Source organism: Salmo salar, chromosome ssa04 (genome assembly GCF_905237065.1).
Source record: "Salmo salar chromosome ssa04, Ssal_v3.1, whole genome shotgun sequence".
NCBI classification, from domain to species: Eukaryota; Metazoa; Chordata; class Actinopteri; order Salmoniformes; family Salmonidae; genus Salmo; species Salmo salar.
The window spans coordinates 20,472,482-20,488,183 of record NC_059445.1 but is presented as its reverse complement, the minus strand read 5'-3'; the positions used below and the strand labels follow the sequence as shown (position 1 = coordinate 20,488,183).

Genomic DNA, 15,702 nt, shown 5'->3' with positions numbered 1-15,702 from the left:
TCAGTAGACATGGTGTGTGGACTAAAGATGGGGGAGCAAAGTAAGGGAGATATACATATAGCCTACATACAGTAATAGATCTTCAATGGGAATAGTGATGCGCCTGGCTATTGTGTTAAAGACATTATAATGTGTGAACTTGACCAGGTGATTGACAAACAAAACTCCATATGTGGAGTTTTCTCTGCCATTTTTTGTAAAGTCTATTTTGTAACCTCTTCCTGCAGGTGGTTGGCTGGGGGCTAAAAGAGGAGATTGGGTGGCCATCTTGGATTCCCAGACCCAGATGAGTGCAACCAAAGGCCCAGGGGACGACATCACTGAGCTGGCCAGGACCAGAGGCAACATAGTGGAGGTCAGTGGATGGGACAGCGTCCTCAACTCTGGGATGGGGAACAACACTGTTAATCACAACCAGAAACAGACAGTCGAACACAAAACAACAACCGAACGTAATCTCCATGACAACAGACTGGCTGAGACCAGGGCGAGGCGTAGATTTGGTCTGCGGGGACGGGGAGGTGTCCATATGCGGCAGGAGAGAACAGTCATAGACTCGGCTAGCGATGCTCCGTCCTGCTCCTATAGTTGTGATTCAGAGAGACTGATGGCGCCTCAGTTTAACCCAACAACAGGTGCTGCCTTCAGCCTGCCTTCTATAGGATCTATCAACTGGAACATGGACCCTGTGACAACACAGACACTTCCTGGCCGTCCTCCTCACACTCTCCTAATGTTAAACCAGACCTCTGACAATGCCAGTGCCTCAACACTAAATGGCTACACAAGACCATTGACAAATGACAGTAGTAGTAGTAATGCTGTAAGCAGATCCGGTGGCAAAGAGAAGCGCTTCCCATGTTCGTTCTGTGGGAAAGCCTTCAGTTTCCCTAAACAGGTGGAGATCCACCAGAGGATGCACACGGGGGAGAAACCATTCAGCTGCCACCTTTGCCAGGCTAGTTTCTCCCACTCCTCCAACCTGAATAGGCACCAGAGGGTCCACACAGGGGTGAAACCCTTCAGCTGTACCCAGTGTCACATGTGCTTCACCCAGGCTGGTCACATGAAGAGGCACCAGAGGGTCCACACAGGGGAGAAACCCTTCAGCTGCCCCCAGTGTGAAAGGAAGTTCTCCCGCCAGAACCAGCTGAAGATGCACCTGAAGGTCCACACGGGATAGAGGCCTCCTACGCACTGCAGGAAGAGGTTCTCAGAGAGGAGCTACCTTAGGATACACCAGCTGAAAAACCATTCCACTCTTTAACATAAAAGTAATCAGTCCACTCGATAGCTTCTGACTTTTAGATCAAATCCTACATTAAAGACAACAATTCATTTTAATTGTAGTCAGCAGAAAAGATCCACAGTTGCATTTGGAATAGCGAGAGTAACAGATTTCAGTGTTGAATATTTATGGGTAGAATATTGCATCGAGACAATGTGACATATAAGGCATTTAAGCAATTCAAAAACGTTCCATTATAAATCTCAATCTGGGTCAGGTGGGCATCATTTGAAAGCGTATTATATTTTCAACATGACTTGCTATGTTCTAAAATACGGTCTTAGTGTTAGGCTTTGACAAGGCATTTTAGACAAACAGATCGCATTTTGGTGCGCATAGAATGGAGTCGCATTCAGGTGCGTGTTCCGCTTCTAATTTTCTTCACAATATGACAAACATGCTCATTCTGTTCAGGACAACCATGGGTGTGACGCATGACATCCTTGTCACTGTATGGCGGTCTTCGGCATCTGCGGCGGAAGGTGGCCGAGCTACAGTGGTGTTTGTCAGGCTATGAGACAGCCCGAAAATCGGATGTCTCACAAAAACGTCTGTAGCGTCCGAACGGTTTGGCGTACAAAACTAATATTACCACTCTATGGCAAGATGGGGCTCTCTCAAACACGATGTTCTCAGTTTTTGCTCTACGACCCCCATAAGTGTCACAGGTAACCGGTGCCGATTTAAAACAATGAATGGAAGTATGGAGGTAGTTTTGTGCCTACCCAAAAAAAGAAGAATACACTAAGATCATATTTTCGAAATTAGTTAGTCATGTTGGAAATAGAATAAGCTTTACAATGATGCCCACCTGACCCAGACTGAGATTTATAATGGAACATTTTGCATTGCTTAAACAGCAATAGTAATTGTGTTACGGTGGGAATACAGGGCTGTGTAAAATTAAAATAAAGTGTGCTTGCTTCAGTTCCTCAACTTTGAAGCTAGGAGAGCTCAAAAAGCAGCTTATATTTGAAGGTTCTTTCCTTGAATCATAAAAGTCCATTGAAATGATGTGGGAACTGCACAGTTTGGAGAGGTGTGTGGCAGTTTAGACCTCTCACTTAAACCCTTGTCATTTTTGTTGTCTTAACTTGCAACTACCCCACATTTTCCAAGAAAATTATTTTCATGTTACTGAATGCATCCAGAGTATTTTGAGATATCGTTATCAACAAATGCGGCAAAATCCAGTAAAAGTAAAATGCACATAAAATCAAGCGTTATGTTTGGATTCAGATGAACTGTTGTGTCCTCACCTTTGGAGATTATGGGGAAATGATCAGACAAGTGGGGCGCCAGGTAGCCTAGTGGTTAGAGCGTTGGGCCATTAACCGAAAGGTTGCTAATTCGAATCCCCAAGCTGACAAATTAAAAATCTGTCGTTCTGCCCCTGAGCAAGGCAGTTAAGCCACTGTTCCTTGGCCATCATTGTAAATAAGTAAAATAATAATTGACTTGCCGAGTTAAGTAAATGAAGTGTCCTTTTTGAACTGTTACCATGGTAATGCATATACTTTTTATATTTCTTCTGTAGGAAACATTTCAATATGGCCCTTTCCATATAGGCCAATGTCCACGAGTGTAAAGGTTTAATGAGAAAGGAATGCACTTAATCAAGTTCATGACGATTTATTTGTTGACACGTGTGTATGTGTGGTTTTCTTATGGTGTATTTAAAACTTGTTTATGTTCAATAAACACAAAAATGGGACTTTTCATTCCAAGACTTTCATTGAGACAATTTTGTATACATCAGTTCCTGTATCCACAAAGCGTCTCAGAGTAGAACATTTGTCATTAGTGCTGAGAGTAGATACATTTTTACTCCTACTCTGATGGGTAAAAATAAAAGCTATGTGGGAAGCCTCTTTAGTGATAAGAGCCATACCTCGTTGACAGATACAGTATTTAGGAGACATCATGAGGTGTCCTAACAAGCTAAAAGTTACCAGCAGGTGTCTTGATAATAGAAAAAAAGCAGCATTTCAGTGGTTCCTGTGCCACATCCAATTGCTTTGGAGTCTTTGGAGTGGTTAAAAGATTGTTTTGATAATTCTAAATGAACAATCCATAAATAATATAGACCTACATGCAACAGTATCTCTTGCAGTTTTTGTATGTATAAACTGGAAGTAGAAGCCAAACTTTTGTTATTCAATAGTTTACGCCAATTAGGGGAGGGGGTGTTAGGGTTAGTGGAATATAATAAAGTAAAATATATATGTATTTTATATGTGCAGTTGAAGTCCGAAGTTTACATACACCTTAGCCAAATACATTTAAACTCAGTTTTTCACAATTCCTGAAGTTTAATCCTAGTAAACATTCCCTGTCTTACGTCAGTTAGGATCACCACTTTATTTTAAGAATGTGAAATGTCAGAATAATAGTAGAGAGAATTATTTATTTCAGCTTTTATTACATTCATCACATTCCTAATGTGTCAGAAGTTTACATACACTTAATTAGTATTGGGTAGCATTGCCTTTAAATTGTTTAACTTGGGTCAAATGTTTTGGGTAGCCTTCCACAAGCTTCCCACAATAAGTTGGGTGAATTTTGGTCCATTCCTCCTGACAGAGCTTGTGTAACTGAGTCAGGTTTCTAGGCCTCCTTGCTTGCACACACTTTTTCAGTTCTGCCCACAAATTTTCTGTAGGATTTAGGTCAGGGCTTTGTGATGGCCACTCCAATACCTTGACTTTGTTGTCCTTAAGCCATTTTGCCACAACTTTGGAAGTATGCTTGGGGTCATTGTCCATTTGGAAGACCCATTTGCAACCAAGCTTTAACTTCCTGACTGATGTCTTGAGATGTTGCTTCAATATATCCACATAATTTTCCTGCCTCATGATGCCATCTATTTTGTGAAGTGCACCAGTCCCTCCTGCAGCAAAGCACCCCCACAACATGATCCTGCAACCCCCGTGCTTCACGGTTGGGATGGTGTTCTTCGGCTTGCAAGCCTCCTCCTTTTTCCTCCAAACATAATGATGGTCATTATGGCCAACAGTTCTATTTTTGTTTCATCAGAAAAGAGGACATTTCTCCAAAAAGTACGATCTTTGTCCCCATGTGCAGTCGAAAACCGTAGTCTGGCATTTTTATGGCGGTTTTGGAGAAGTGGCTTCTTCCTTGCTGAGCGGCCTTTCAGGTTATGTCGATATAGGACTCGTTTTACTGTGGATATAGATACTTTTGTACCTGTTTCCTCCAGCATCATCACAAGGTCCTTTGCTGTTGTTCTGGGATTGATTTGCACTTTTCGCAACAAAGTACGTTCATCTCTAGGAGACAGAACGCGTCTCCTTCCTGAGCGGTATGACGACTGCGTGGTCCCATGGTGTTTATACTTGCGTACTATTGTTTGTACAGATGAACGTGGTACCTTCAGGCATTTTGAAATTGCTCCCAAGGATGAACCAGACTTGTGGAGGTCTACAATTATTTTTCTGAGGTCTTGGCTGATTTCTTTTGATTTTCCGATGATGTCAAGTAAAGAGGCACTGAGTTTGAAGGTAGGCATTGAAATACATCCACAGGTACACCTCCAGTTGACTCAAATGATGTCAATTAGCCTATCAGAAGCGTCTAAAGCCATGACATCATTTTCTGGAATTTTTGAAGCTATTTAAAGGCACAGTCAACTTAGTGTATGTAAACTTCTGACCCACTAGAATTGTGATACAGTGAAATAATCTGTCTGTAAACAATTGATGGAAAAATTACTTGTGTCATGCACAAAGTAGATGTCCTAACCAACTTGCCAAAACTATAGTTTGTTAACAACAAATTTGAGGAATGGTTGAAAAACGAGTTTTAATGACTCCAACCTAAGTGTATGTAAGCTTCCGACTTCGACTGTATGTGTGTGTATATATTTCTGTGTATGCATGTACAGTGCATTCGGAAAGTATTCAGACCCCTTGACTCTTTCCACATTTTCTTACGTTACAACCTTATTCTAAAATTGATTCCGTTTATTTTTTCCCCTCATCAATCTAACATAATACCCCATAACGTCGAAGCAAAAACAGGTTTTTAGACATTTTTGTAAATGTATTACAAATACAAAACTGAAATATTACATTTACATAAGTATTCAGACCCTTTACTCAGTACTTTGTTGAAGCACCTTTGGCAGTGATTACAACCTCAAGTCTTTTTGGGTATGATGCTACAAGCTTGGCACACCTGTATTTGAGGAGTTAATCCCATTCTTCTCTGCAGATCCTCTCAAGCTCTGTCAGGTTGGATGGGGATCGTTGCTGCACAGATATTTTCAAGTCTCTCCAGAGATGTTCGATCGGGTTCAAGTCCAGGCTCTGGCTGGGCCACTCAAGGTCATTCAGAGACTTGTCCCGAAGCCACTCTTGCGTTGTCTTGGCTGTGTGCTTAGGGTTGCTCAACGATGAGACAGCATATAGCGAGGAGGTCAGCGACCTGGCAGTGTGGTGCCAGGACAACATCCTCTCCCTGAACGTGATCAAGACAAAGGAGATTATTGTGGACTACAGGAAAAGGAGGACAGAGCACGCCCCCATTCTCATCGATGGGGCAGCAGTGGAGCAGGTTGAGAGCTTCAAGTTCCTTGGTGTCCACATCACCAACAAACTATCATGGTCCAAACACACTAAGACAGTCGTGAAGAAGGCACGACAAAGCCTATTCCCCCTCAGGAGACTGAAAAGATTTGGCATGGGTCCTGAGATCCTCAAAAGGTTCTACAGCTGCACCATTGAGAGCATCCTGACTGGTTGCTTCACTGCCTGGTATGGCAACTACTCGGCCTCCGACCGCAAGGCACTACAGAGGGTAGTGCGTACAGCCCAGTACATCACTGGGGCCAAGTTTCCTACCATCCAGGACCTCTGTACCAGGTAGTGTCAGAGGAAGGCCCTAAAAATTGTCAAAGACTCCAGCCACCCTAGTCATAGACTGTTCTCTCTGCTTACGCACGGCAAGCAGTACCGGAGCACCAAGTCTAGGTCCAAAAGTCCAAAAGGCTCCTGAACAGCTAATCAAAGAGCTACCCGCACCCCTCTTTTACGCTGCTGCTACTCTCTGTTTATTATATATGAATAAGCACTTTAACTCTATCTACATGTACATATTACCTCAATTACCTTGACTAACCCGGTGCCTCCACACATTGACTCTGTACCAGTTCCCCCTGTATACAAACTCGCTATTGTTATTTTACTGCTGCTGTTTAATTATTTGTTAATTCTATTTTACATTTTTTACTTATCTATTTTTTTACTTAAAGCCTTGTTGGTTAAGGGCTTGTCAGTAAGCATTTCACTGTAAGGTCTACACCTGTTGTATTCGGCGCATTTGTGACAAATAAAATTTGATTTGATTTGTTGTCCTGTTGGAAGGTGAACCTTCACCCCAGTCTGAGGTCCTGTGCGCTCTGGAGCAGGTTTTCATCAAGGATCTCTCTGTACTTTGCTCTGTCCCCCAGACGTGGCACTTGGCGTTCAGGCCAAAGAGTTCAATCTTGGTTTCTTCAGACCAGAGAATCTTGTTTCTCATGGTCTGAGTCCTTAATGTGCCTTTTGGCAAACTCTAAGCGGGCTGTCATGTGCCTTTTACTGAGGAGTGGCTTCAGTCTGGCCACTCTACCATAAAGGCCTGATTGGTGGAGTGCCTCAGAGATGGTTGTTCTTCTGGAAGGTTCTCCCATCTCTACAGAGGTTCTCTGGAGCTCTGTCAGAATGACCGTTGGGTTCTTGGTCACCTCCCTGACCAAGGCCCTTCTCCCCTGATTGCTCAGTTTGGCTGGGCGGCCAGCTTTAGGACGATTCTTGGTGGTTCCAAACTTCTTCCATTTAAGAATGATGGAGGCCGGGCCTCCCGAGTGCGCAGTGGTCTAAGGCACTGCATCGCAGTGCACGCTGTGCCACTAGAGATTCTGGGTTCGTGTCCAGGCTCTCTCGCAGCCGGCCGCGACCGGGAGACCCATGGAGCAGCGCACAATTGGCCCAGCGTCATCTGGGATAGGGGAGGGTTTGGCCGGCAGGGATGTCCTTGTCCCATTGTGCACTAGCGACTTCTGTGGCGTGCTGGGCACAGTGACACAGTCGCCAGGTGTACAGTGTTTCCTCTGACACATTGGTGAGGCTGGCTTCTGGGTTAAGTGGGCATTGTGTCAAGAAGCAGTGCGGCTTGGCTGGGTCGTGTTTTGGAGGATGCCCGGCTCTCGGCCTTCGCCTCTCCCGAGTCCATACGGGAGTTGCAGCGATGAGACAAGACTGTAACTACCAATTGGATACCACGAAAACTGGGGAGAAAAAAAGGGGTAAAAAAATCTAAATTAAAAAAGAATGATGGAGGCCACTGTGTTTTTGGGGACCTTCAATGCTACAGACATTTCTTGGTACCCTTCCCCAGGTCTGGCCTCAACACAATCCTGTCTCGGAGCTCTACGGACAATTCCTTCGACCTCATGATTTGGTTTTTGCTCTGCCATACACTGTCAACTGTGGGACCTTATATAGACAGGTGTGTGCCTTTCCAAATCATGTCCAATCAATTGAATTTACCACAAGTGCACTCCAATCAAGTTGTAGAAACATCTCAAGGATGATCATTGGAAATAGGATGCACCCGAGCTCAATTTCGAGTCTCATTGCAATATGTCTGAAACCTGTTTTCGCTTTGTCATTATGAGGTATTGTGTGTAGATTGATGAGGCTATAAAATAATTTCATACATTTTAGAATAAGGCTGTAACGTAACAAAATGTGGAAAAAGTCAAGGGTTCTGAATACTTTCCGAATGCACTGTATGTACAGTTGAAGTCGGAAGATTGCATACACTTAAGTTGGAGTGATTAAAACTCGTATTTCAAGCACTCCACAAATTTCTTGTTAACAAACTATAGTTTTGGCAAGTCGGTCAGGACATCTACTTTGTGCATGAAACAAGTAATTTTTCCAAAAATTGTTTACAAACCACGCAGCCGTCATACCACTCAGGAAGGAGATGCGTTCTGTATCCTAGAGATGAACGTACTTTGGTGCGAAAAGTGCAAATCATTCCCGGAACAACAGCAAAGGACCTTGTGAAGATGCTGGAGGAAACAGGTACAAAAGTATCTATATCCACAGTAAAACGAGTCCTATATTGTCATAACCAGAAAGGCCGCTCAGCAAGGAAGAAGCCACTGCCCCAAAACCTCCATAAAAAAGCCAGACTACGGTTTGCAACTGCACATGGGGACAAAGATCGTACTTTTTGGAGAAATATCCTCTGGTTTGATGAAACAAAAATAGAACTGTTTGGCCATAATGACCATCGTTATATTTGGAGGAAAAAGGGGGAGGCTTGCAAGCCGAAGAACACCATCCCAACCGTGAAGCACGGGGGTTGCAGCATCATGTTGTGGGGATGCTTTGCTGTTGGAGGGACTGGTGCACTTCACAAAATAGATGGCATCATGAGGCAGGAAAAATACGTGGATATATTGAAGCAACATCTTAAGACATCAGTCAGGAAGTTAAAGCTTGGTTGCAAATGGGTCTTCCAAATGGACAATGACCCCAAGCATACTTCCAAAGTTTTGGCAAAATGTCTTAAGGACAAGAAAGTCAAGGTATTGGAGTGACCATCACAAAGCCCTGACCTCAATCCTATAGAAAATGTGTGGGCAGAACTGAAAAAGCGTGTGTGAGTAAGGAGGCCTACCAACCTGACTCGGTTACACCAGCTCTGTCAGGAGGAATGGGTCAAAATTCACCCAACTTATCGTGGGAAGCTTGTGGAAGGCTGCCCGAAATGTTTGACCCAATTTAAAGGAATGCGACAAAATACTGAATGAGTGTATGTATACTTCTGAGCCACTGGGAATGTGATGAAATAATTAAAAGCTGAAATAAATCATTCTCTCTACTATTATTCTGACATTTCACATTCTTAAAATAAAGTGGTGTTCCTAACTGGCCTAAGACAAGGTATTTTTGAAGAACTGAGTTTAAATGTATTTGGCTAAGGTGTATGTAAACTTCTGACTTCAACTGTTTGGACACACCTACTAATTCAAGGGTCTTTCTTTATTTTTGCTATATTCTAATAAGAGTAAAGACATCAACACTATGAATTAACACATATGGAATAATGTAGTGACCCAAAAATATTTGATATTTTAGATTCTTCAAAGTAGCCCCCCTTTGCCTTGATGACAGCTTTGCACACTCTTGGCATTCTCTCAACCAGCTTCACCTGGAATTATTTTTCAACAGTCTTGGAGGAGTTCCCACATATGCTGAGCACTTGTTGGCTGCTTTTCCTTCACTCTGCGGTCCAACACATCCCTAACCATCTCAATTCGGTTGAGGTCGGATGATTGTGGAGGCCAGGTCATCTGATGCAGCACTCCATCACTCTCCTTCTTAGTCAAATAGCCCTTACATAGCTTGGAGGTGTGTTGGGTCATTGTCCTGTTGAAAAACAAATGATAGTCCCACTAAGCGCAAACCAGATGTGATGGCATATCTCTGCAGAATGCTGTGGTAGCCATGCTGGTTAAGTGTGCCTTGAATTCGAAATAAATCAGACGGTGTCACCAGCAAAGCACCAACACACCTCCTCCTCCATTCTTCACAGTGAGAACCACACATGCGGAGAACATCCGTTCACCTACTCTGCATCTCACAAAGGCACGGCGGTTGGAACCAAAAATCCCAAATTTGGACTCATCAGACCAAAGGACAGATTTCCACCAGTCTAATGTCCATTGCTCTTGTTTCTTGGCCCAAGCGAGTCTCTTCTTGTTATTGGTGTTCTTTAGTAGTGGTTTCTTTGCAGCAATTTGACCATGAAGGCCTGATTCATGCAGTCTCCGCTGAACAGTTGATGTTGAGATGTGTCTGTTACTTGAACTCTGTGAAACATTTATTTGGCTGCAATTTCTGAGGCTGGTAACTCTAATGAACTTATCCTCTGCAGCAGAGGTAACTTTGGGTCTTCCTTTCTTGTAGAGGTCCTCGTGAGAGCCAGTTTCATCATAGCGCTTGATGGTTTTTGCGACTGCACTTGAAGAAACTTTTGAAGTTCGTGAAATGTTCCATATTAACTGACCGTCATGTCTTAAAGTAATGATGGACTGTTGTTTCTCTTTGCTTATTTGAGCTGTTCTTGCCATAATTTGAACTCGGTCATTTACCAAATAGGTCTAATTTCTGAATACCACCCCTACCTTGTCACAACAGAACTGATTGGCTCAAACACATTAAGAAATAATAATTTATTAAGTTGTAACAAGGCACACCTGTTAATTGAAATGCTTCCAGGTGACTACCTCATGAAGCTGTTTGAGAGAATGCCAAGAGTGTGCAAAGCTGTCATCAAGGCAAAGGGTGGCTATTGGAAAAATCTCAAATTTTAAATATATTTTGATTTTTTTTGAAGCACTTCTTTGGTTACTATATGATTCCATATGTGTTATTTTGTAGTTTAGATGTCTTCACTACTATTCTACAATGTAGAAAATATTACAAATAAAGAAAAACCCTTGAATGAGCAGGTGATCTAAAACCTTTGACCGGTAGTGTATATATATTTAAACAACTATATATGGGCGATTGGAAATGATGCAGACAATTACATTGATGGATGCTAGAATCTATCTGCAATATTAAAGCTGATCTACCCCCTCAAATTTGTTTTAATAAATAAAACAAACCGCACTTACAGTTGACCGGGGAAGCTCTAGCAGGGCAGAAATTTTACAAACTTGCATGTTGTAAAGGTGGCATCCTATGATGGTGCCACGTTGAAAGTCACTGAGCTCTTCAGTAAGGCCATTCTACTGCCAATGTTTGTCTATGGAGATTGCATGTCGGTGTGCTCGATTTTATACACCTGTCAGCAACGGGTGTGGCTGAAATAGCCGAGTCGACTAATTTGAAAGGTTGTCCACATACTTTTGACCATGTAGGGTAGTTGAAGGCTTTTTCCTTGAGTAATAAAAATACATTGAAATTTACTTAGGAACTGTGCACAGTTTGGAGAGGTGTGTGTCCACTTGGAGACACCAGTTAGATCTCTCACTCAAACCCTAGTTTAATAGTTTTTTCTTATCTTGCACCTACTCCAAAATGTCAATGAATATTCTTATTATGGTACTGAATGTATCCAGAGTATTTTCAGATTTCGTTATTGACAAATGCTGTGAAAAGTACAGTAAATGTAAAATGAACATAAAATCAACAGTGTCATGTTTGGATTCAATCTTGTGTCAGGTGAACAGTTATGTACTTACGTTTGGTTTTATAATTTTCATATAATCTCAGAAGTGTTCTCTTTCAGTTGCTACCATGGTAATGCATATGCTTTGTATAGTTCTTCTTTTAGAAACGTTTCAGTTTGGCCCTAACCATATAGGCCAATTTCAACAAATGTATTGGGTTATCAAGTGTGGGACCATGCCTTTGAATGATCAAACCACTAAAGACTGTCAAGTAATCAAAGCAACTAACATGTTTGCATAGTACTCATAGCAATCCTTCATTGTCCAACCAGAAGATGCTCCATAGCAGGGAGATTTCTTGATCCAACATCCTCTCACTCTGTATCTTTTACAGTCAGTAGACATGGAGGATGGGAAGCCTGATCTGCTGCTAGTCACAGTAAAGACCATGGAGACGGACCAGAGAACATTAATCTGCTGAGTGGACTAAAGATGGGGGAGCAAGGTAAAGGACAAATACATATAGCCCATTGTCTTCCGACAGGTGGCTTCACTTCTACGCAACGCTCATCCCTCATCCCGAAATCATCTCACTATCTGAAAATAAGGCAATGCATATTGCCTACATACAGTAATAGATCTTCAATGGGAATAGTGATACAACTGGCAATTGTTTTTTTCTTCATTCATAAAATGAAATCACTACAACTTATGTTTAAATACAAAGGCACACATAATAAATTAACTTGACCAGGTGATTCACTTAAAAAAACGAATGTCTACTTTCTAACCTCTTCCTGCAGGTGGTTGGCTGGAGGATAACAGAGGAGACTGGGTGGCCATCTTGGATTCCCAGACCCAGAAGTGTGCAGCCAATGGCCAAGCAGAGGTCAGTGGATGGGACAGCGTCCTCATCTCTGGGCTGGGGAACAACACTGTTAACAACAACCAGAAACAGACTGTCAAAAACAAAACAACATCCAAACTTAGTCTCCATGACAACAGACTGGCTGAGACGAGGGCGAGGTGTAGATTTGGTCTGCGGGGATGGGGAGGTGTCCGTATGCAGCAGGAGAGAACAGACACAGACTCGGTTAGTGATGCTCCATCCTGCTACTATAGTTGTGATTCAGAGAGACTGATGGCGCCTCAGGTTAACCCCCTAACAGGTGCTGCCTTCAGCCTGCCTTCTATAGGATCTATCAACTGGAACATGGACCCTGTGACAACACAGACACTCCCTCACACTCTCCTACTGTTAAACCAGACCTCAGACAATGCCAGTGCCTCAACACTAAATGGATACACAAGCCCGATGACAAATGACAGTAGTAGTAGTAACGCTATTAGTAGATCCAGTGGCAAAGAGAAGCGCTTCCCATGTTCATTCTGTGGTAAAGCCTTCAGTTTCCCCACACAGGTGGAGATCCACCAGAGGATGCACACGGGTGAGAAACCATTCAGCTGCCACCTTTGCCAGCCAGTTTTTCACACTCATCCAGTCTGAAGAGGCACCAGAGGATGCACACTGGGGAGAAACCATTTGACTGCCACCTGTTCCGGGCCAGTTTTTCACACTCATTCAACCTGAAGAGGCACCAAAGGGTCCACACAGGGGAGAAATTGTACAGCTGCCCCCAGTGTGAGAAGAGGTTCTCCCACCGGCACCGGCTGAAGATGCACCAGAAGGTCCACACAGGAGAGAGTCCGTTTGCCTGTACGCAGTGCGGGAAGAGGTTCTCAGAGAGGAGCTGCCTCAGGATACACCAGCAGAAAATGCATACGGCCCATGTAAAGAGTATAGTGACATCACCATCTAACTGAGCAGCAGCAGTTAGGGAGAGCTCCTCATAAAATTGTATTATTTTTGTTCAATTATTTTGTGTTTTGTTTCAATGCAGTGCTGTTTTCTCCACACCTGGAGATATTAGTAGATGTTTTTCCTTTGAGAACATTGTTTGATTTGGAGATTTGGAGAGAGATTGATCAACCTGGCTCTAAAGGCTAGCTAGTCTACTAAGTCATCTTGATCATCTGGCAAGAAGCAACAAGGGCAGGATTGAGGGACTAGGGCATCAGGACAACGAGAAGAAGGAGGAGAAATAGAGGATAAAACCAACAGAAAAAAGGAATTGATTTGGAGGATTTCTAAAGGAAAGACAGTACAAGGCATTGGAAAGTCAAAAAACAAACAAAAACACACACAACGGAGAGGTAGGATATCATAGATATCATCCTGACCAACTTGCCCTCTAAATACACCTCTGCTGTCTTCAATCAGGATCTCAGCAATCACTGCCTCATTGCCTGCATCTGTAATGGGTCCGCGGTCAAATGACCACCCCTGATCACTGTCAAATGCTCCCTAAAACACTTCAGTGAGCAGGCCTTTCTAATCAATCTGGCCCGGGTATCCGGGAAGGATATTGACCTCATCCCGTCAGTAGAGGATGCCTGGTTGCTCTTTAAAAGTGCTTTCCTCACCATCTTAAATAAGCATGCCCCATTCAAAAAATGTAGAACTAAGAACAGATATAGCCCTTGGTTCACCCCAGACTTGACTGCCCTTGACCAGCACAAAAACATCCTGTGGCATACTGCATTAGCATCGAATAGCCCCCGCAATATGCAACATTTCAACGAAGTCAGGAACCAATATACACAGTCCGTTAGGAGAGCTAAGGCTAGCTTTTTCAAACAGAAATATGCATCCTGTAGCACTATTTCCAAAAAGTTTTGGGACACTGTAAAGTCCATGGAGAATAAGAGCACCTCCACCCAGCTGCCCACTGCACTGAGGCTAGGAAACACTGTCACTACCTATAAATCTATGATAATCGATAATTTCAATAAGAATTTTTCTACGGCTGGCCATGCTGATTTTCTGAAAGAGCAGCAAAATCTGGATCCCTACAAATCAGGTGGGCTAGACAATCTGGACCCTCTCTTTCTAAAATTATCCGCCGAAATTGTTGCAACCCCTATTACTAGCCTGTTCAACCTCTCTTTCGTATCGTCTGAGATCCGCAAAGATTGGAAAGCTGCCGCAGTCATCCCCCTCTTCAAAGGGGGAGACACTCTAGACCCAAACTGTTATAGACCTATATCTATCTTGCCCTGCCTTTCCAAAGTCTTCGAAAGCCAAGTTAACAAACAGATCACCGACCATTTCGAATCCCACCGTACTTTCTCCGCTATGCAATCTGGTTTCCGAGCTGGTCATGGGTGCACCTCAGCCACGCTCAAGGCCCTAAACGATATCATAACCGCCATCAATAAAAGATAGTACTGTGCAGCCGTCTTCATCAACCTGGCCAAGGCTTTCGACTCTGTCAATCACCGCATTCTTATCGGCAGACTCAATAGCCTTGGTTTCTCAAATGACTGCCTCGCCTGGTTCACTAACTACTTCTCAGATAGAGTTCAGTGTGTCAAATCGGAGGGCCTGTTGTCCGGACCTCTGGCAGTCTCTATGGGGGTGCCACAGGGTTCAGTTCTCGGGCCGACTCTTTTCTCTGTATATATCAATGATGTCATTCTTGCTGATGGTGATTCTCTGATCCACCTCTACGCAGACGACACCATTCTGTATGCATCTGGCCCTTCTTTGGACACTGTGTTAACAAACCTCCAAACAAGCTTCAATGCAATACAACACTCCTTCCGTGGCCTCCAACTGCTTTTAACTGCTAGTAAAACTAAATGCATGCTCTTCAACCGATTGCTACAGCACCCGCCTGCCCGACTAGCATCACTACTCTGGACGGTTCTGACTTAGAATATGTGGACAACTATAAATACCTAGGTGTCTGGCTAGACCATATAAACTCCTTCCAGACTCACATTAAGCATCTCCAATCCAAAATCAAATCTAGAATTGTCTTCCTATTTCCTTCCTTCCTCCTTCACATATGCTGCCAAACATACCCTCGTAAAACTGACTATCCTACAGATCCTTGACTTCGGCGATGTCATTTACAAAATAGCCTCCAACACTCTACTCAGCAGATTGGATGTAGTCTATCACAGTGCCATCCGTTTTGTCACCAAAGCCCCATCTACTACCCACCGCTGCGACCTGTATGCTCTCGTTGGCTGGCCCTCGCTACATATTCGTTGCCAAACCCACTGGCTCCAGGTCATCTATAAGTCTTTGCTAGGTAAAGCCCTGCCTTATATCAGCTCACTGGTCACCATAGCAACACCCACCCATAGC

General features: G+C 43.4%; 1 protein-coding gene and 1 pseudogene across 1 annotated transcript; both read left to right on the top strand.

Annotated features, from left to right (window-relative positions):
- The first annotated feature begins 14 nt into the window (after positions 1-14).
- LOC106602622 (zinc finger protein 3-like) lies at positions 15-3,023 on the top strand. Its single transcript, XM_014195378.2, has 2 exons — positions 15-40; positions 228-3,023. The coding sequence occupies exons 1-2, from the start codon at positions 28-30 to the stop codon at positions 1,181-1,183; spliced, it is 969 nt and encodes a 322-aa protein (XP_014050853.2). The 5' UTR covers positions 15-27; the 3' UTR covers positions 1,184-3,023.
- Positions 231-13,864, top strand: LOC106602623 (zinc finger protein 112-like; annotated as a pseudogene).
- The last annotated feature ends 1,838 nt before the right edge of the window (positions 13,865-15,702 follow it).